The 22,017-nt window shown below is 44.1% G+C and overlaps 1 protein-coding gene across 5 annotated transcripts in view; it reads right to left on the minus strand.

Annotated features, from left to right (window-relative positions):
- Nucleotides 1-22,017, minus strand: part of ADAM22 (ADAM metallopeptidase domain 22) — a 1,877,697-nt gene that overhangs the window by 295,927 nt on the left and 1,559,753 nt on the right. For all 5 annotated transcript variants that reach the window (XM_069648369.1, XM_069648368.1, XM_069648372.1 and 2 more), the window contains exons 17-18: nucleotides 10,105-10,197; nucleotides 5,021-5,101 (exon numbers count right to left, since the gene is read on the minus strand). In XM_069648369.1, coding sequence (XP_069504470.1) covers nucleotides 5,021-5,101; nucleotides 10,105-10,197 — 174 coding nt within the window. The remainder of the gene's footprint in view (nucleotides 1-5,020; nucleotides 5,102-10,104; nucleotides 10,198-22,017) is intronic.

Genomic DNA, 22,017 nt, shown 5'->3' on the forward strand with positions numbered 1-22,017 from the left:
CTGCATAATACTACAAGTAACTCGGAACTGTACATATGTATAAATGTACAATACAGCTGTCCTGGAACTACAACAGAGGCTACCCAGCTGGTCTGAGAGTGAGCCTACCATACAGCTTCCTTATTATTAGACTGGCAACGAGTTTAAAGTCCACAAAGAAAGCCAAAGGATTATAAGTATGGACCGCAGTATCAGCAAATCAAGTAAGGAGAGTTGCGGGGGTGCGGGGGAACAGCCAAGGAAGTCACCCACCGTACCCCCAAATGTTTCAATGCACCCATCCTCACCCAGCATAATGTGTTGTGGGCTTTCTGGGTGTTAGGGCGTTACAAATGCCATATCATATCATAACAGCCATCCTTCATCCACTGCGTGCAGCGTTGTGGCAGCCCCCAGCATGCAGTTGTAATGTGTGTCCGCCACCTAGTGGCAATTATTTGGGTCCATGCGCTGCCTTACCGGCTTGTGGGTCACATTGTGTCCTTGACCCCCAGTGGTGCATAGTGTGCAATTTGTGCGATGGTCCTGGCTCGACGTCCATGCGGACGGCATAGCAGCAGAACACAGACCCAGCAAGGAGTGCCGTGAAATGAGCGAGAGTGCAAACAAAGTGCTAGCAGGAAGGGGCTTTGTTGGAGCACCCGGGTGCTCCGCTTGGCTCTGTGGCCCTGATGAATGATGATGTCTCAGTGGTGCCAGCTTTTGCTCAACGGATCGCCGTCTGTTATCACTTGATGCTGCAGGGCGATGATAGGAAAGGCACACTGTACGTGACACATGTTGTGTATTTCATCAGGAGATACTGTTTTTTGTTTTCTTCTTAAGGTTGTGTTGTGGGTTGTAAAACACTGTGAGTGACCTGGTGTGTGAATGAAAGAAACATGCCTACGTACCAGTTCGGCAAATAAAAAAAGAAATCATATGTACATGAGAATGTGGCACGCCGCAGATGGGGATAAGGAAAGCAGTTGAGTAATTTACATTTCTTTTGGTAAACAGAGAGGATTCAGAGCAGCGTTGGAACATTTATATGCGGCAGGAACACTAGCAGCGTTGGAAGTGAATGTTTCTTCTAATGGCGATACAGAGCTTTCCACTGTTTGACGGAAAGTTTTGTCTGACAGGATTTAGGAGTTTAAAAAAAACAAAAACAAGGTGAACTAATTATTAACCAATTTAAGGATTAGTTGTTTCACGTTTCTACAAAGGTGACAACACCTAAGGATGGACGTTTATCCCTGCAGTGGGTGGGTTCAACATTGAAATGTGTACTTTGCTACTTGTATCTCATTTGTTGTTCAGCTTTGTGTGATCAAACCAACACCCACAGTTATGATAAGTAGCTATGGGGAACTGTTCCAGAAGTATCTTAAATGATTTAGTGAAGGACAAGGAAGAAACTGCTTTCCAATTGTGGTCATGGAAGTGTCACTTAAATTTAGGATGACTGCCATTCGAAAACAGGATCACTGCATATAACGTTTAAAATTGAAAATATTATCGTGCAAGGATCTGTTTTGTGGAATCATTAACCTCCTACATTCTTTGCGAAGGTTCATTTTCAAGGTCAAGTGTATGATTATTTGTTGCACCAGATCTGTGCAATGCCATTTTAGGAGGTAAAGGGAAAAATGGTCATTTTGAGAAGCTTTAAAAAGATCATAATGTTCTGAAGCCTATTCTGCTATGAGGGTTGCGCGAAGTGGGAAGAAAGGTTTTAATAATGATTTGTGATCAAATATATTTCTGTATGTAGCCGTTGGGCCGTTGTCATAGCACGGATGAGTTCAATGTTGTGGCCTACCATCTTCCGACTATACAATGTGTCATCTTGTGCCTAGCTTCCCTCAGGATTTTTTTGAGTGCTAGGGTTGCTTTTGGTATTACAGATTTTGAAAGAATTTACTTTGTTTAAAAGAAAAGGAGAGAGAGAGCGCACCTGTGTGTTAAACTATCAGGTGCCCAGGTTTATTTAAATATAGTTCAGCTGACTGTCTCACACAAGGTAAATTTGAACTGGAGCAGTGGGTCTCAGGAATGGCAGGAACGTAATTTAGGGGTTGCCAGGGGTCGCAAGTGCGACTCCTCAGGTCTCCCTTGCTACCCCTGTAGTCTCCCCTAAAAAAAAAAGAAATTAAAAAAATAAGGTTTTTTTCACATAATTTGTCTTTCTGGAATTCTAAACAATAATTGCTAGACTCATTAAACGTTTATTTCAGGCACACTTCAGGGGGTGAGTCCCTGATTTAGTCTGTGCTTAAACACCACAAATTCACAATGCAGACAAAATCCTCCAAAAAGCATTTAGAGTAGAATAAGCATCCATTTCGGACTATGTATTTTGCTTGTTGCAAGTTGCAGTTATAGCATGTTTTTTTCTGTTGATATATATGGTGATCCATTCTTCTATGAAATGTATATCATGTTAGTTATATTGTAACCATATTTTTCATAGTGTACTTAGAAATAATGCTATGTGATGCCACTTCCTGTTTTGTCAAGGAGTAAACGGTCGTGTTCCATCGCTTCGCATGATGTCACTTCGGGTTGGGGTCAAATGACATCACTTCCTGTGATGTCATCAGAGGTCAAGGGTCATGCAATGTCACTTCTGCTACCCCTGGCATTTTGGTGAAATGACGTCCCTGAGGAATGCTTTTGGTTTGCCTTTTTCAAGGAAGTGAATTGGGCACACAAAAAAAGGAAAAGAAACCAGTGGTTGAAATGTACGAAAAGAAGTAGTGGAACTATGTTCCCTACTGGCCTGCACCCGCTCCACACAAACCCCATGGCCACACACCCTCCCAGCACAATACAAACCCCAAAACACATGCTCCTGCTATTTAGGGTAACGCTCAGTGCAGTGCACTGAAAGTGAAAGTTTCAACTTCTTCCTTCACTTTTATTTTAAAACGAAACCATTCCGGAACGGTTTCTTTAAGTATAGGAACTGTAATACTTAATTAAAAGAAGTAGAGGAGCACCGCTCCCGACCACTCCCACCCACTTCAACCACTGAAAGTAACTGAATACTAAGAGAAATTGACTGTCTCATATATGGGATATATGTGAGCAGCAGAAGTAGAACTGATGGATGTTTCCATCAGTAGCGAATTGGGCACATAAAAAAAACTCAAAGGAGAAAAGAAGGATCATCTTGTTTTTGATGTATCCTGGCTATTTATTTTTTATTTGGCACCAAATGTATCTTACTTCTGTTGCAGATCTGCTGTTAGATGTTGATTAGTTAGATTGTTTTTTTTTCAGAATTTAGTTACATGTGCTGCCAGGAGTACCCTTATTGTTGAATGTGTATTTTCTGTTGCCTGTGTGCTGTGCGTATGGTGCCGGTGTGTGGTATTGTGAACAATATGATTGTTGCACAGTGAAGTGATAGTGCAGTGTGATGAGGATGTAATATAATATTGTGCTAATTGTGAGTTTCTATGCTGGATGGGAATTGTTGATTTGGGTGTTGAGTGGAGGTGATTGTGTATGTGGGAAATCTTTGCTGTTCTAGGTATGGGCAGCACCACCTTTCCTGAATATCAGTTCATGGACGTTGGCAGCATGGTTGGTGTGCCCAGGTGCTACTCCGTGAGTTGTGATGTACTCTGGCACGTTGGTTGGGCAATAGGTGTTTCCCTCCCCTGTCATGTTTTCCCCATCTCTTGGTGTCTAAGTTGTTTCCTGAGTGTTCCCTCGAGGGTGGTTTGTGCCAGGGTGTGGCAGACCGAGTATCTCTGGGTGGCAGCCCTGGATGAGATGTGTTTGGTTGTAGTGGTGGAATGCTATCTTCGAACGCTATGCTGATGTATGCTGTGATGGTCATCTGAGTGAGCATGTTGCTTTTGGTGGTGTATGACTTTGTGTATGAAGGGAGATGTTGTGATATTGTCTAGTCCTGTTCTGTCCGGCTGGCCATGGATGCATGCTGGTATAATGTTGGTGACTGTTATGATAGACAGCTCAGCAGAATATTGGATGAGTGTTGTGTGTGCGTGTTCCATGAGTGTCAGTTGGGGGCCTGAGCTGGTTATGTGAGGATGGCCGGTGTGTGTACTGCGTGATTTGTCTTCTGCATATTATATTACAAGTAAATGGAAATGAACATATGAATAAATGTACAATAAAGCTGTCCTGGAACTACAACAGAGGCTACCCAGCTGGTGTGTGAGTGAGCCTACCATACAGCTTCCTTGTTATAACAGTGGGTCCAATTTGTGTGGAAGTTAAACCCAACCTGAGCTCTTAACAGTTGGTCCTCATGAACCTGATTTGAATTCCCTCTAGACCCCTGTTATTGGCCCTTCGTGCACCTTGAAGAACGTAGCACTCTACTTTAATAAGGGGATTAGATGGACTACCAAATGGGCAAATGGGAAAGACTGAATTCTTCCTTCATCATCAATGGAAACAGCCTTTTCTATAGCAGGATCATGGGGTCACTGGACTGGCCATATGGTGCCTTGTTTAAGCTGCTACCATCTATTTTGGACCAACGCCTTTTTTTAAATTCAGATGCTACATTCCTTTAAGAAGATCCTGCGTGTTTGTTAGTGAAAGAATCTGGAGGAAGATACATTTCTTTGGGTGAAAGCTTCCTGCACTGACTGCCACTGGACAAGCGGATTCAACCTAAAATCTTACAATGAAGATCATTATACTTTATTTGAAATTGGAAGTATTCTTTTTTTTAAAAAACATTGTCTTTTTCCACATGTAGAATTAAAATATAGCTCCTTCAAGCTCTTGGTGCTCTTGATACCATGGAAGAGCTAGGAGTGCCCCCACCCCTGTAAAGAGATCACCAGCTCTTCCTGACTGCAGCTCCTGAAGGGCCAGAAGTCTTGATTTTTCAGTCAGTAACTTGGGAGTGAAGGTTTAGCCTAGCACCCTCGGCCAGTCCTTTGAAGGTGCGCTCTATAAATTGTACATTATACAACATACAACAAGATAGCGCCAAAAAGAGGCACCTTTGTAAGGCAAATGACCTTGTGCTGAGATGTGAAATCCTTACCTGACTGGAGTTTCCTGTGCAGCTTTCCGGAATGTCACAGTCATTCACCACGTCACGGCATTGAGTGCCTTGCAAATCAAACTGAAAGAAGATATTTTAAGTACACATTCAGACATCTCTGCCTTGCAAATGCAAATATGGTAAAATCGATATAAAATAGGGCAGGGTTTGTAGCCTGCCAGTTAAATGCTGCGATCTTAATTAGGACAGATTTTAAATGTGCATTGTGTTTCATTGCACATCTCTCTGCTTGGAGAAGCGTTTGACCAGCAGAGAGTTGGAGCAGGAAGATCGAAGGGATCTGGAAGGAGAGTATGCAGTGAGAGAGAGTTGCAGGTAGTGTGGTCCCAGGCCCCAGACAGCGTTATGGGTGATGCAAAGGGTCTTGAATTTGATCCTTATGGCAACCTGAAGCCAGTGGAGCGATTTCATAGCTGGAGAGATACGGTCCCTGGGCTAGAGGTAGGTTAATAAAGAGGCTGTTGCAGTAGTCCAGCCTGAAGAGGACCAGAGCTCTAGAGACATTGAGCTTCTGGGAGAAGGTGAGGAAATGGAGAATGCCTCTAAGGAGGTGGAGCTGAAAGTGGACAAGGTACAAGATGTGAGGAATGAAGGAGAGAGAGGAGTCAAAGATGACCCCAAGGGTTCTGGATTCAGTGGAATGAAAAGAAGGAGAGCCCATCGAGGATGGCCAGAGTGCAGTAGGGAAAAGGGGAGAGGTGTCCCGATAGGAAGAACCTCAGCCTTACTGGCATGAAGACAGAGATAATTGGAGGTGCACCAGTACTGGATAGCAGACAGGCAGTCAGGGATGATGGAGCAGGAGGAAGAGGAGGAGGGGAGTTTGAAGAAGAGTTGTGTGTCATCTGCGTAACACTGGAAATGAAGAGAGAAGGCTAAGATCAGGTGAGCAAGAGGTGCAAGGTCGATATTGAAGAGCCAGGGTGAGAGGATAGAGCCCTGGGGAACATCACATGTGGAGAGAGCATTGGTGGAGGAGAAGGAGCCCAGTAGAACCTGGGAGGGGTGGTCAGTGAGGAAGGAGGTCAACTAATTTAGTGTCCGGTCTGAGATATCAAGGGTATCTCAGAGCTGCTTCATGAGGATAGAGTGGTTGACTGTGTCAAAGGCGGAAGAGAGGTCCTGGAGAATGAGAACAGCAGGAGAGTTACAGTCAATATTTGCAAGCAGTTCTGCATGGGTATTCAGGAGAGCAGCTTCTGTGCCTTTGGATGCTCGGAATCCAGATTGATGGTCATGTAAACAGCCAACAAGCTCAGTGCGTTGTGTCAGTTGGGGGGAAGACCAACTTCTCCAGGAGTGTCCCATGAAAGGGTGTAGTAGAGAAAGGGTGGTAGTTGGCTGGACACAAAGGGTAGGCAGAATGCTTTTTTAGAAGGGGGTACACAAGGGCGTGCTTGAGAGAGAAAGAGCCAGAGGCTAAGGAGTGGCTGCAGAAGTCAGCAACAGCTGGTGCGAGGGAGGAGATGTTGTCCTTAATGCTTCTGGAAGAAAAGGGAGACACCTGTTTCAAAGAGACCTTCGTGGAGCAGACTACTCTAGAGACCTCAGCCGTAGTAATATGTAAGAAGGGGGAGAGGGTAGACGGGATGGAGCGGAAACCAAGGGAGCTATGGGGACAGAGAGAGGAGCAGAAGAGAAGGAAGAAGAGAGAGTCGTCAGAATGGTGGTCAGAATATCCTGAATGGGGGGCTGAGATGGAAGAGGGGAGGTAGAGACTGCAGATGGATTGGCTAGTTCCTTGCAGATTTTGAAGAGTTCAGCCGTGTTGTTAGTTGCTACAGAGATATGGGCTTGGATGTGGGCCCTCTTCTTGGAGCGGATGGAGAGATGGTACAGCCTTTGAAGCAGGAGACAGGCCACTTTGTCAGAGTATGAGCCTGAGTACTTCCACTTCTGTTCTGCTGCTCTGCACTTGCGTTTCAGAGCGGCTAGATCACAGTTGTACCAATTGTTACGTTTGGAGGCAGGTTTCAGGCAGATCCTCATGACAGCGGCAAGAATGTCAAGAGTATTAGTGATAGCAAGAGGAAGACTGTCAAGGACAGAGTCAGTGGGAGGGTTGAGACGAGGGGAAGGAGAAGGGATGAAGGTGGAGGCAAACACAGCAGTTTACACTTGTTTCATCAGTTGGATGACAGCAAAGAAGGCTGGCAGTGCTGGCGGAGGCTCAGTCAGGGGGCCGAGAGGTCCCAGATGAGAAGAAAGGAGAGAGTGGTCAGACCAGGAAAGAAGAGTAGTGAATGGGTTGGAAAGCAGGAAATGAAGGCATCAAGAGTGTGTCCGGCAGAGTGGGTACGGCCTGAAGGGAGAATAGTGAGGGGGAGAGGTTCTGGAGAAGATAGTGACAGTACAACTACAGGAGTATGTAAAGAAAGAGCTGATCTTAGACTCCTTCCAATCAGGCTTTGGGACAATAAATCACATGTAGACCGTCCTGCTGGCAGTTTGGGACATCCTCCTTAGGGAGTGTGATCAGGGGCAGATATCTATGTTGGAGCTTTTGGTCGCTTTTGATATGGTGGATCACTGTAACCTTATCGAGCGGCTGAAGATGATCGGAAGAGTCTCAGCACAGGCCATTCCCTGGTTCGAGTCTTTTCTAATGGGGCGGCAATAACATGTCAATTTGGGAGGTTGGGGAGCTGACCCCCTAGATCAGACCTGTGGAGTGCCACAGGGCTCACCCCTGTCTCCTGTGCTATTTAAATCTGATGGATATTCTGAGGAAACCTAAGATGAATTATCACTCATGCACCGATGATACGCAGGTCTATGTTAACATTGGCAATGTAGAAGACTCCTTCCTGAGAGTGAAGGTTCGCCTGGAAGAGGGCAGTAGTTGGATGTCTGCTAACTGGCCCCAGCTCAATGCCATGAAAACAGAGGTGGCACTTTCCGGACCTAAATACCTCTTGGAAGCAGGCAATCACTCTCAGACACCCCACTTTTTAGGAATGGATCACTCTTTAGCCACTACGATCAGAAATATGGGCTCTATATAGTCCGAGAACCTGAGCAGTGAGGCTCAAGTGAGTTGCAAGGTGCAGTCCGTTTTTTATAACATTCAGCTCCTGCATCTGGCTCTACCCTATTTACCACCAGATAAGCAGGCTGCAGTGGTCAGAGCATTACTAAATTCTCGACTGCTCTAATAGTCTGCTGGCGGGGATTCCAATGAAACAGTGGCAGCGACTGCAGAAAGCACAGATTGCTGCAGTGAGCTTTGTGGTGAGGGTGAAGAAATCAGCTCACATTTTGGGATTTGACTGCTCCCTGCACTGGCTGCCTATGAGGGGCAGAGTTGACTTCAATGTCCTCTGCCTTGAATTTAAATGCCTTAACAATGTGGCCCTGGGCTATTTGGCAGACAAAATCCACAGATACAGCCCTGCCCGTTCATTGCGATCAGAGGACAAATTGCTATTAAGAATCCCACCATCTGCATGCGTACGCAGGGGCGACTGCAGTTTTACAGTCTATGGACCAAGAGTCTGGAACAGACTACCTCTAGAGATCCGGGCAGTTAGTTCTCTGAGTATTTTTCAAAAAGTGTTAAAGACTCATCTATTAAATGAATAGCTGTATTGCTTGGGGTGTGCCACCCTTTCCGACACTCGCCAATGGAATGCCGGAATATGCCTCCTTCCGTTTGCTTGTTCTACAATTGATATTTCAGCTGTGCCCAAATGCGATTAAGTTCACCAGGTCTGCGCATAATAAATAAATCTAATCTAATCAAATGAAAGGGAAGTACAGAGATCACAAAAGTCAAGAGGCAGGAACAGTGCAGTCAAGGTGGATGTTGAAGTCTCCAAGGAGGAGGAGTTTAGAGGGAGAAGTCAGAAGAGAGGAGGTGAAGTCAGCCCATTACAAAGGGAAGACAGATACAGGGCCATGGGGCCAGTAGATAGTGTTAAGGGTGAGAGAGATAGTCATAGAGATGCTAAGCTTGCAGACAAGGCTTTCAATGCAGGAATAGTGCTGGGTGGGTATGAGAGAGGTAGGGATTGGTGCTACTGCATCACTGATTCAGTTGGGCCAAAGCTTGAAGAGGATCTTGTAGCCGTCAGGGAGGAGGGAGTCAGAAGCAGTGACAGAGCTGGCATTGAACCACATCTTGTTGAGAGCAGGGACGTTGAGATCAAAGTCTTCAAGAAGGAAGCAGATGTCAGAGGAATATTTGACGTCAGATTGAGCATTTAGAGTGGCTAGGTGTAGCCGGTCACCACCTTTGAAAGTTGTCTGAGGAGGGGCACAGGGCGCTGGTACGCCCACTGGAGGTGGTTAAGGATGTGCAGAGAAAGGAAGGAACAGAAGCAGGAGAAGGTAGGAAGCTGATTAGGGCCGGCAGGCGCCGGTCAAAGAGAAAAAGATTGGGTCGAGGTCCCTGGGCCATGACAGTTCCATAGTGATAGACTTTAAAGATGCACCTAGAGGATGAGAAGTGCGCCAAGAGTACTTCCCATCTAGAGCCATCATTAATGGATGAAGAGGAAAAGGGGAGAGGGGAGAGATCAGATGGGAGGCCCATAAGTCTGGAGAGGGGACAGAGAAGAGGATATCAGTGATATTCTGCCTGGAAGTAGCACTAACATATGTGTCAGCAATAGGTAGTCCAGGATTAGAGGCCAGCAGATCTTTCTTAAACAAACTTTTTTCTTCCAGACTTTGTGAGAAAGGTAATAGAGTAACAGTTTGAATAGATGGGGGGGACGGAGAGTGCCATTGACGGGGAGGAGACAAGGGGACATATGAAGAGGCTGCACAATGCACAGGCAAACTCACCAGGCGGCCTAACAGCCAAGGAAGGCAAGAGGATGCACAGATGGAAAGTTCACCTAAATTCGAATTTACCACAGAGCGCTAAAAAGCAGCACAAAATGGAAGATGCACAGATGGAAAGCACACCTAAATATGTAACTAGACCACTGCTTGTGAATAACTGCATGCAGCTGCAAGTTACGCATCACCAAACACATCTACCTTGCATGCGACTGCATATGACAAAACCATGTAGCACCTGTGGATGGAACGCACCAAGTCGAGAGCCACAGACTTACCTGACACTTTTTACAGCATAGTCCATCACTGCACACAGAGCCCAGAGTAAGAGTGCATTTCTTGCAGCAGTCGCCCCCTTCCTTGGCACATTCCTATGACAAGAGACAAACATGCATAAATTCATGAGTAGCAATATTAAGACCCACTTAAAATGAACCGCAGATTTTCATTATCACTTCAAGAAAGCAGCTTGCAGGCTTGGGTTCTCATCATGTGGCCATCCAGCTGTTTTGGACTACAACTCCTGCAATCCTTCACCATTGACTATGCTGTATAGGGCTGACACGAGTTAAAGTCTAAACCATCTGAAGGGCCAGAAAACGGAAGCATGTTTGTATACGTGGTGATTGTGTTCGCTTTACACCCCTTTCCATTGTCTTTTCCATCTCCTCATGTCTCTCTTTGCTCATTCGATAAACATCTTCTTTCTCATTGGTAGTTCAGAAGTCTGCTTCTCGACTGCTCGGTTCTTCGATACCATGCTTGTGTAATTGTTTAATAAAGAATTGTAGCACCATTTCCAAACTGCCTTCTGAGGAAGGTGTATTCTCCAATGAGTATTAGGATTTTCCAAGAAAAATCAAAGCTGTAGTTGGATGTTAGACGTCATTAGTGCTAGCTTCCCATGCTACTGCATTTTACACAGGAGTGGACAGCAGGTCTAACAGGATTTATTTTCACTAATCACGAAAGCGGTGACTTTTGTAACAGCAGGAAATCTCCTCTCTCTACTACATTTTTCTCTTTAAGAGCTTTCTCTTTTGTGGGATATTTCTGCACACAAGGAAGGACTTGAAGCTTTTGCACAACCCCAAAGAAGTCTAGAATAAAATGTTTTCTGTTCTTCTGAGACTTAGGGCCCACTTAATGTACAGGCAAGATTTTACCACCCCCCCCAGATTATCTAATTCTTAAAATTTGAAAAACTTTATTTCACAACCTCAACCATTAACAGATCAACATGTTATTATATTGCCTCGATTAGGGGTTTCCCCGGAAGACCAACCAAACAGTACAGACATCGATTGAGGCGCGACCTGGTTCCTTTTCTAGTTACGACAAACAGGTGGTGATGGTTTTGAGGCCAGAGGCATTTCAGTGGCCATACAGGCGCAGCAAAACTACCAGTCATTTGGCTGAGACCACCATACTCATTACGAAAGTAACTGCATGCAGGAATTAGACCATTGCACATATCGCCTCAGAGCATGCAGGCTAGTACCAAAGTGCTCTGCCACTTTGCCTCCAGACGCCAGCCCTCATATCGGAATATGGAGTTTCTAAAAGAAAAGCATATGTTGGAGGCCACAGTTTAGCCAAACAGCGTCTTCTAAATCCTTACTTCAATCAAAAATATTGGCATCTATGATCTTGTTTACTGTGACTCTTACATTCTCTCAACCTATCGACTAGAAACAAATAAAATCTCCAGCAACAAATCCATGATCTCATGAAAAATATGTTTTTTAAATTTTCCTATGAGAAATCGGTGGTCCAAGGTGTGACACCTTAACAAATACATAAAGTTGAAAATGGAATATGATTTGGTATTCATCAGAAGAAGCAAGAGATGACAAATGAGCTATGTGTTTGCAGAAATCGTATCATTTTACATAATTCGATTTTTAAACCTAAAAAAGGTTTTAAACAGGACAACATACACATATATCATGTGAAAATGTCCACCTGTATTTCTCTATAATGTGTGGTTACACTGCACCTTTTGAACATGAATCAGTCTTTCTTCTCTGGGCATGACTTAGCTTTCTCATACCCTCATTCTGGTGTTTGTTGCAAGACACGATTTCTGTTCATTTAAATTTGTGTCAGCCTTTTGCATCAGTTACCAACAGAAGCTCTTTCTATATACTTTGAAACAGAAAGAATTCTGTGAGCTGCATGTCTCATTTCAGCATTTGATGTTTGCTAGAATAGTAATGTATTGTGCTTTGATGGGCTCACTGGATTGCTCCCATAGGTCGAAGGAGATACAACATACAATTAGGATATCACTGAGATACTGCAGCAACCAAAGCCAGAGCTGTCAAGTTTCTGTAGTCCATTGCACGAGAAAGCCATCAAGTCCCATTTTGCTTGTATCTCTGAGATATGTAGTGTGCTTTAGCACCTGGAGGCGTTTCTTGTGCTAGATGGAATTACCAATAAAGATCTCAGACCAAAATACCGGACAGACTCAAGGAATATGCCAAAGTATTACTCTATTCTCAAGTTAATAAAGCAGGGCCACCCGGCAGACATCGGACTGAAGCTTGCACACTCACACACAAACTTGATTACACAGGGGTCGTACACCCCAATATGCATCATCTATGACATCATCCTACGTGGTAAACCATAAAACCTATTAGTGGGAGGAATTGGATTAGGGGAACATATCTACTTACAGAAGGTATGCAGGTAAGTACTTCATTGGCTGTCTCTTATCTGTAAGACAACCCTCAAACTACCTCTACATACTTATAATACCGATTATAGCAAACAAAATAGCAGCGGATTGGTCTATGCCACAAAGGATAGCAGGTTGCCCCATTGACGCACTGATTTGTTGGCATTCTCACCCAAACTTGGACATTCGACTCGGCTAGCAGCACGTAAGGAAACCAAAACCCAGGTGCTTGGATCAAGTCAGATTACTCTCTACTTTCCCAATTAGGCCATCATCTCTCATCATTTCGGCCATGAGCCAAGGTTTTCAGTCAGTAGTTGAACTTGTAGCCTGTTCTCTGTTCTATGACATTTAAAGGAGGGAAAGCAAATCGTCATTCGAGGCTTAATGAATAGCCCTCGTTTTCGTCTTCTGGATCCCAGATGAGCAGACCACAAATTTGTCCAGTTCAGCCTCGAATTTACTACTATTTAATTTGATTACACTAGATGCCATTGCTCCTTTTGGCCTCTAGAGACTTGCTCACTCTACCTTGCACAGACTTTATAAACTACTTGGCTCTAGCAGATGTTTTCTTCTTCTTTAATCTTAAAGAAATATGATTTCAAGCCAACATCGACTCCTCCTTGTTTTGCACAGGAAGCTGTCCTTCCAGCATCTCCTGACTCTCCAACCATGGTCGGCTACGTAGTTGATTTTGAATATTTACACAAGCCAGTGTCCATTTTACAATAATGGCCGTCCTTGGCATGTTTTATATATTCCTATACGGCGAGCGTCTATGTGTCTTTTCTACCTTGTGTTACTGCCTATTTACACTTATTGGTCAGCAGGTTACTTTATCTTCTTTTGCATTCATGATTACTTTATCGTTTTCTACATGTTTCTCCTGTTACTTTAATCACATCATCACTCTTCAGTATTTTCATATCGTTTCAGTATAGCTTTGGATATCTTCTTTATGCCATCACTCTGTCCACATCAAATTTCACTCAGGGCTCTATGATGTCCAATGGTGCATGCCTATATCCTTCCATACGGCATTCTTTCCCACCTCTAGTGCAAGGGTAAATTTGGTACAGCTGTCTGAGTGCATATCGTCTTTCATACACTCGATGAGGTATGGATATAACACATGGAGTCCCACATGTAGCCCTTCGCCTGCTGTTCCAGTATGATGGCGGTGAGGGGGCAGAAGTTAGGGAAAATGCATCCACCTGCTCCTCTATATTAGTACTAACTGTAAAACTGAAAAGGCAAATCTACACGTCTCAGAATTCCAAGAAAAATTGTAGGAATGGATGCCTTTCTCACACATCAAATGGGGAAACTTGAAAGCTCTGCCAAAACTTGTGCTGATTCTAGTTAAATATTCCTAGCATCTCGCTGAGGTATCAGGATATTCCCACACTGTGAAAACTATAACTTGGTTCCCTGGCAACTGGAGAAAGATGTAGAAAAAATGTATAAACTATAGTGCCGTGGTTATTTTTTAAGGATAAAATATATCCTACAACACAGGAACTTGCATAGATGATAGCTTTTCATAAAGCTGGCTTCATATTTGTGTGTTATAGCTTCCAAGACTACATGGCTCTCTTCTTCATACAGTAACTAGGCAGTAATCATCATAAATGCCTGAGGAAGAGACCCATGTTGTCTTGAAAACTAGAAGGCAAAAATGTGAGGTTAGACTTTTAAAAGTATCATCCTGGGAAATTCATTTGTTGTTTTTTTACCCTTAAAATAATTTTAAAAAACACATGCACAGACTATATAGCTAAATCGGTAATCCAACCTCTTTAGAAATTCTAGTAAAATGATTTTAAATTGTTTGTGTTGCTGAAAGCAAATCTACGTCATTCTCTTTGAAGACTGTTAAGTCACTAACGTTTGCGGTGTTGGAGCCTATTGCCAGACGTACAGAGCCAGCTTTTGCTTTGGCTCATTAGACTAAAATTCTTCCAAGTTATTAGGGTATGTGTTATAATGTGGCTTGAGTGGAATGCCACCATGTCATATAGAGTTTTCTATGACAGAAGTTCTAATGCTGTCAGAGTGTTATTGTTTTCTTTTATAAGATTCCAGGTTTTGCCAGTTGGAGAACTGCAGAGTTCCCTGTAGTTGCACTGGCTTTGCTGGGGGGTCTTTGTGTCTGTTAGCTTACAAATAAATATATACTTAAAGTCTTTAAGCCTCCTGGTCATCAGCATAACATTGGCGACGAGGATCTACAATGTGTGGACCCCCAGCAGCAAGTGAAGCCGCTCCGACGTGTGCGTAGTAACGAGGGAAAGTCTGTTGATGCTGGTGCACAGCGTTTGTATGTCCAAGTAAGTGACTCTCTGATCAACTACCCAGCCCCTACTGCCCCCTTCCTTGCGCCTTTCTCACCTACAAAGGATCTCTAAATCTGCCGTGCTGTCCCTGCTCGCGAGCGCAGTTCCTGTCAAGCTCTGGTGATTACTGTATAATACGGTATAGCGGCACATGCGAAAACTGAGCGGTCGTGCAGGGATTAATAGAGGAGCACCTGAAGCAGCTCCAGCCCTGATGAACATTTCCGAACAGTGGAGCCGTGGTGGTGGGGCAAAGAAGGCAGGATACTGAGCAAAGAAAGAGGAAACAGAGAAGGGAGGGGCACAAACTAAAAAAAAGGGTTAGTGGAGAGACCAAAAGGAACGCCAAACAGCAAGTTGGTGTCACACTGTGCAACAACCAAGAGGAACGCCAAACAGTAAGTTGGAGGCATTCGCCGGGATACTCACAAAGTGAGCAGGAGGAAGCCGCATTGTGCATCAAGCAGCAAGAAAGTAGTGACAAATTGTGAAGGGGCACACCGCTATATGTGGTTGCATAAAGCTTGCAGGTCTATCTACTTAGCAAGACACTGCTATTAAAGAGAGTGAACAGGGAAAACAGAAATAAACGTCCCGCCAGGAAGGAGCAAAAGGGACAGTGAACTTTAAAAAGGTGAATTGTTTTAAGAAGAGAAGGAAGATGGCTATGCCAGGGATAGCCGGCCCCCTATATTCATGCCTACACTGGGTCCAGCGAAGATACTGTGGGCCCAATGGCGCAAAGGATTTATGCACCATGTAGAAGCAGCTGGTGGAAACTCGTACTCCAGTGAGAGGAAACTGGTGTTGTTATTGCATTTTTTGGGATATGAAGGACAAGGGATTTTTGAAACACTGCTACAGTTGTTGGGTGATGGAGGAGGTGATTCTGCAAATTAATTTGAAACTACCCATCGCAAATTGGACTTACATTTCAATCCTAAAACGAGTATGATTCTAGAGCGTTTCAACTTTCACATGCAAATCCAAGAGCAAAGGGAAACAGTAGATGAGTATGTCACTGCCTTACGCCATTTAGCCTTATCATGCAAATTCCAAGAGCCCTTCGATGAGCATATCAGGGACTAGTTTATCACTCACTGCTCTTCGAATAAAATCTGTGAGGAACTGTGGCTGAGGGATGAGCCCACCCTTGACGAGGTATTGGACATAGCAAGACGTGTGGAACATTCATTGGCGTGCCTGGCAAAGTTAACGAAGAGAGAATGTAATGAATCAAAGGAAGGGAAAGTGGAAGTATTAAGTGTGAATGAATCCAAGAACAAGAAGAAGGGCACAGACAAACATGCAATACAGGGATCCGTAGAAGATAAAAGAAGACAAGGAAATTACCAAAAGGGAGAAAAAGGAGATGAAAGACTGTTACTGATGCGCTAGCAGCTGTCATTTTGCAGCATCAGTGGCGTGTCCAGGACGAAGGGCCACATGTGCAAAATGCAAGAGAAACGGGCATTTTGCAAACTGTTGCAAAAACTATCAATTTGGTCAGTTCAGTCAAAGAAGAGTATTTTATGTTAACAAAGAAGACGAAGGAAGATCTTCAGATGAAGAAGGAACATTGCCCATGCAGAACATAACTGTTAATACCATAAATGTTGTATGGAATGGTGAAAGGGAGGACATGTATGAGCATCCGTATGCATCTGCAAGATTGAATGGACATGAAGTGCGTATGATGGATGATTCTGGCTCCAAAATTACTTTGATTTCAAAGGATGTGTTTGAAAGGGAGGTGAAGGGAGACGTCCGAAATTTGTTAAAGTCTGATATTAATCCTGGGGTATATAACAAGGACAGAATAGAACTGTTAGGATACTGCATGGGAACATTTGAGTTTAAAGGGCGCCAATGTGAAGGAAAAATATATGTCACGAAGAAGGGACTCACATTATTGGGATGGAGGGAGCAAAGGAACTTAAAGATAAGACTTGATCCCAATGAGGAGGATCAAGTGCTACAGTTGGGATGTACGCCTGCTGAGAGATATCCCAAGGTTTTTAAGAAGGATGTTGGCAAGGTAAAGGGGATTCAACATCAGACAATCATAAGAAAGGGGGTATACCTGTTGTTGCCAAAATGAGGACAGTTCCATTAGCACTAAGAAAGAATTGGAGAAGTTATTGAAGTTGGGTGTAATTGAAAAAGCAGAAGGTGTGGATTGGATGGTTGTTGTAAAAAAGGGATCTGGTGAATTGAGATTGTGTGTTGATTTATGTGAGCTCAACAGTGTGTGTTGGTCGATCGGCACCCATTACCAAATATGGGAGAGATGTTAGCGAGTGTGGGGCATGGTAAGGTATTTACAAAGTTGGACATGGCATCGGCTTATCACCAGGAGGAATAAGAGGAAGGATGTAGGAAGTTGACGGCATTTATCACGCATGAAGGGGTCTTCCAATTTAAGAGGATGCCATTTGGGTTGGTGTCTGCCTCGTGGGTATTTCAGAAAGTGATGGACAGGCTACTCAAGGGATTAAAAGGTGTGTTTTGTTTTCAGGATGATGTGCAGGTGTGCAAGGTGACGGTTGAGGAGCATGATAAGATATTGGACATTGTTTTGAGGATAAATGAGGAGAGAGGCCTCACATTGAGAGAGGAGAAGTGTAGGTTTGGTGTGCCCAAGGTAGAGTACTTGGGACATGAAGTGTCTGATGAAGGGGTGAAACCGAAAGAAAATCTTGTGGACACTATTAAGGAGGTGAATAGGCTTACAAGTAAGGTGGAATTAAGGTCATTCCTTGGTATGACAGAGTTCTACCAAAAATGTGTGGAAAATTATGCGATCAAAGTGTTGGAGATGAGAAAATTGTTGAAGAAAGGGAGTGAGTTTGTGTGGAATGAGGAGTGTGAAAGGGAATTTGTGAGAATAAAGTAGGAGATAAACTTGGTTCATCCGTTGGGTTGCTTCGATGCGAGAAGAACCACAATTATTACGGTGGATGCAAGCGATGGAGGTATTGGTGCTGTGTTGTCACATCTGTGTGATGATGGGAGTGAAAAGGGGATTGCCCATGCTTTTTGTGTATTGAGAGGAGCAGAGGTGAGGTACTCTGTGTTAGAGAAGGAAGCCTTGGCATGTTATTGGGCTGTGGAGAGATTCAAAAACTTTGTGTGGGAATCTGATTTTGTGATATGAACGGACCATAATCTTCTCAAGGTAATTTTTGAGAATAAGGGTTTAGATAAAGTCTAACGGAGGGTGGCTGGATGGATCACCAGGTTGCAGTCTCACCGATATAAAATGGAGGTGATTCCGGGAAAGGAGAATGTTCTGGCAGATAGCTTGTCGAGACTGAAATCTTCATATGATGTGGTTGAAGATGTTAACATGGAGATGGTGTTTGTCAATTCTGAGGGCATTGTGTCCAAGGAGGAATGGCTGGAGGAAATGAAGAAAGACGAGGTGATGGGTCGAGTAATGGCTTATGTATTGTTGTCTATTTCGCCAGAAGAGTCAACCTCTTAGAAAGGGAGAAGCTCTTTTGGGAAGTCAGGCATGAAATGTGTGTGTGTCGGATGGCATACTGCTTAGGTGGGCGCGTGCAGTGGTCTGTGAGGGCATTCATGGTAAAGTAATTGATTTGATCATTGTGGTCACATTGGTGTTAGCAAGACCAAGGGTGTTTTGAGATGTGATTATTGGTTCGATAGAGATATTGAGAGGAGGTTAAGCGAATGTCCTGTATGTGTTGAAACTGGAAAAGGAGTGACGGCAAGGAAACAACCTATGTAGAAAGTGGATGTTCCATTAGCGGTGTGGTGTGATTTGGTGTGATTTGGCTATGGACCTTCTAGGTCTGGTGGATCTGGGTTATGGTAGGGGTAGGTTTGTGGTGTTGGTAATGGACGTTGTGAATTAAAGGTTTTGAGGGAAATCACAGGGGAGAGCATGGTTGATGTTCTTCAAGATATATTTGCAAAAGAAGGAGTGGCAGAAAGTATTCTCTTGGATAATGGTACGCAGTTCACTGGAGGGTTTTTCGCTAAGTATATGCGAGAATGTGGGGCAAAACACAAGAGATCATCACTGTACCACGCCGAGACTAACAGCATGGTGGAAAGAATGAATAGGTGCATGATGGAGAGTATTTGTATGGCCCAAGAAAATGGGTATGATAAAAAGGTGGCTATTCAGGATAGGGTGTAGGCTTTGCGCATGTCTCCTCACTATACCTCTGATCTGTGCCCATTTGAACTTATGAGGGGTTGCAAGCCCAGCTCTATGGGGAGTCCTCCGTGGTTGGGCAGGAGCAGAGAGTCTGACTTGGTTGTTGATAAGGTATGGAGGATGTTGAAAAAAAAGAAGGATAAATGGGTTATGCGAGAAAATGAGAGGGGGAGTAAGAAGGTGTTAAGAGTAGAATGTGGTGACTGGGTAAGAATCAAGAAGGGGGTTGTTAAAAGAAAAGAGGATTCCTTGTATTCCGACCCTGTGAAGGTGGTTGCTGTCTTGAAAGGTGCTGTCCGGGTGTCAGGTGGTCAGGTGTGGAACAAGGACAGACTTGCGGTGGTTAAGAGGAGTGTTGGGTGATTATATAACACATGTGTAAGTGTAAGTGCAAAAATAGGGAGATGTGTTATAATGTGGCTTGGGTGGAAGGCCACCATGTCATATAGAGTTTTCTATGACAGAAGTTCTGATGCTGTCTGAGTGTTATTGTTTTCTTTCATAAGATTCCAGGTTTTGCCAGTTGGAGAATTGCAGAGTTCCCTGTAGTTGCACTGGCTTTGCTGGGGGTCTTTGTGTCTGTTACCTTACAAATACATATATACTTAAAGACTAAGCCTCCTGGTCATCAGCATAACAGTATGTTTAAAACATTTCATGTTATCTTAACAGGTTTTTATACTGCACTAAATCACCACTGTTGTAGTCTCAGAGCTCTGGCTGTGGAGTGGCGTACTGTACCCCGGCATCCATTAGCATGCTGGAAGAAATAAAATGAGTGAGGGGAAGAGAGTGGGAAATCGATGCTATGAAGAAAGGGAGGCAGAGAAGCAGCGGGTGTGAGGAAATAACTACTGTCTCACAGTTGTTCAAGGATGAGTAGTGGCTAATTCGCCTACTCAGCCATCATATTTCTACCTGCCTAACTTGGGCTGGGGGAAGGATATACTCTCAAGAGCGGTGTGAATGTGATCCAGTGGCAACCCAAACAGCAAAGTGTAACAATCCAAAATAAAAGGGAATGTCCAATTACGGTTATATAAATAATATATATAGTTTAATTTAACACACAACTTGCAATAACAACTAAACAGAAAAACCCTATACAAATTCCAGAACAGAGAATTAGACCGAAATATGCAGCGCTCTGGGTAATTAAACAGGGCGAGAATGGCAATCAATAACCACAATGATTTAAGAAAGGAGATGTTCTGGTGTAAAAATGGCTTAAAAGTGATCTAGCCATTCCCTAGGGACCAAAGACCGCCCAAAGGGACATTTACCAGTCAATAATACCTTTCACTATTCCTGGCTGTTCAACAGTGTCAAACCAGCTTCTTTATGCAGTTTTTGTGGGTCGAATCAGGCTTGAATGCAATGGTTATATTGTTCCAGATGGGGAGTAAGTGTCTAGCTGGGGTCGAGTTGAAGATTGTCACGGTTCCAAGAAGTGCGGATTATGAGGCCAACCGGGGTCGGTTCGACAGTCTGTTCAAAAGCAAAGATGCTGGTGACTCGATGCACAGTTTGAGGCAAGTGATTTAATGTGCTGTTCGAGGGTCCAGGTTCGATAAGGCCACCAGAGTCGATTGAACTGGCGATGAAGATCAGAAGCGAAAATGCTGGAAGTACTAAAAGTTTAATTGCTGTTTTCCTGTCAGGAGAGAGGTCTGGGTACCTGGCATAAATATCTATCTCTCTGCCAGCCTGCTCTAAACTGAATGTTGCCTATTTCAGGCTCATTGAGTGCAAAGCAGAAGGTAACACTGTGCTTATTTTCCTTCCTGCTAGGTTGCAAAGATGCTCGAGGTCATTAGCATACTACTGTGTTGCTGCTGCTAAGAAACATTGACTGATTCGAGTATCGGGCTCTGCAGCTGGTTGGCAGTCCTCCTCTAGTAGTGTGCTTGCTTGGCTCACTGTATGCCTAGGGTTATCTGGTGTCTTACCTGTGCTGACCCTGTTATGGGGCTTGTTTCAGTGGTTCCCTTCAGCTGTGATTGTGGCCTCATTCTTGCGAGCCCCAAGAGGCCCAGTTCACTGCTCTGTCCAGGTGACATATGATGAGGGCTCTGAACGTACACCATCCCTGCTTCACTATCACACTTCATGTCAGAATGTTAAGTGTAGAGCTGGAAATGGACATTTATTGCTGTGGGGTCCTTCAGTGACAAGAGGCAGGGGGTGGCGTGGGGGGTCGAGTGTTCTCACCCCCACCTCTTGCTCTATAAAGATTTGCCTCCCAGAAGGTTAATAGTGAACTCTGGGGAAATAACCCAAGGGAGGAGCATTTTCTATAATGTTGTAAGCAACGTATAAAGGGTACACACATTTTAAACCTAAACAGCTGTAATTAAATATTCCTAATGTAATGCAGAGTATAATATTAGCAAGCGATTTCACATATATGCTTATAACACACAGCTGGAGTATTCTTGTGAGGAAGTGCCTGGGCACTGATTCTACCAACCTCAGTTGGAATCTCGGGTTTTGGAAAGTGGCATGCTTAAAGCAATCCCCAAGTACTCAAATAAATGAAGGGCTGTTAATGGTTTTCCTGGATCTCGGATCTGGGGAGACATGTTTTTAAGGATCCTTGATCTGGGAAAATCAGGCTGATCAAGTTGAGTGTTATAACGTTCTGTATCCCTCACCACAGAGCGAAACAAAAAAACAAAAAACGGTTACAGTGTGTAACATTTGCTAAGTGTCCCAGCATTACTCTCGCTTCCTGTGCCCGTGTGAGGATTACAACTTCTTTCCTCGTTTGATATTGAGTGGATCTCTGTTGCGTGGTGTTCGTGAACATTCGGAAAATGTTGGCACTCTGCCGGTATGCCGGTATGCTGCACTGTGGCTCATCAGCCTCTTTGAGAGGGTATCAGGCCCCTTGCCAAGGCATCTTACATTTCTTGTATTATGGGGGCCCACCTCACGTTGGAAGCTGCTCTCAAAGCAAAGGCTTGTGAAGGCACAC

The sequence above is a fragment of the Ambystoma mexicanum genome, chromosome 2q (assembly GCF_040938575.1).
Source record: "Ambystoma mexicanum isolate Mex_15411 chromosome 2q, UKY_AmexF1_1, whole genome shotgun sequence".
Classification (NCBI taxonomy): domain Eukaryota; kingdom Metazoa; phylum Chordata; class Amphibia; order Caudata; family Ambystomatidae; genus Ambystoma; species Ambystoma mexicanum.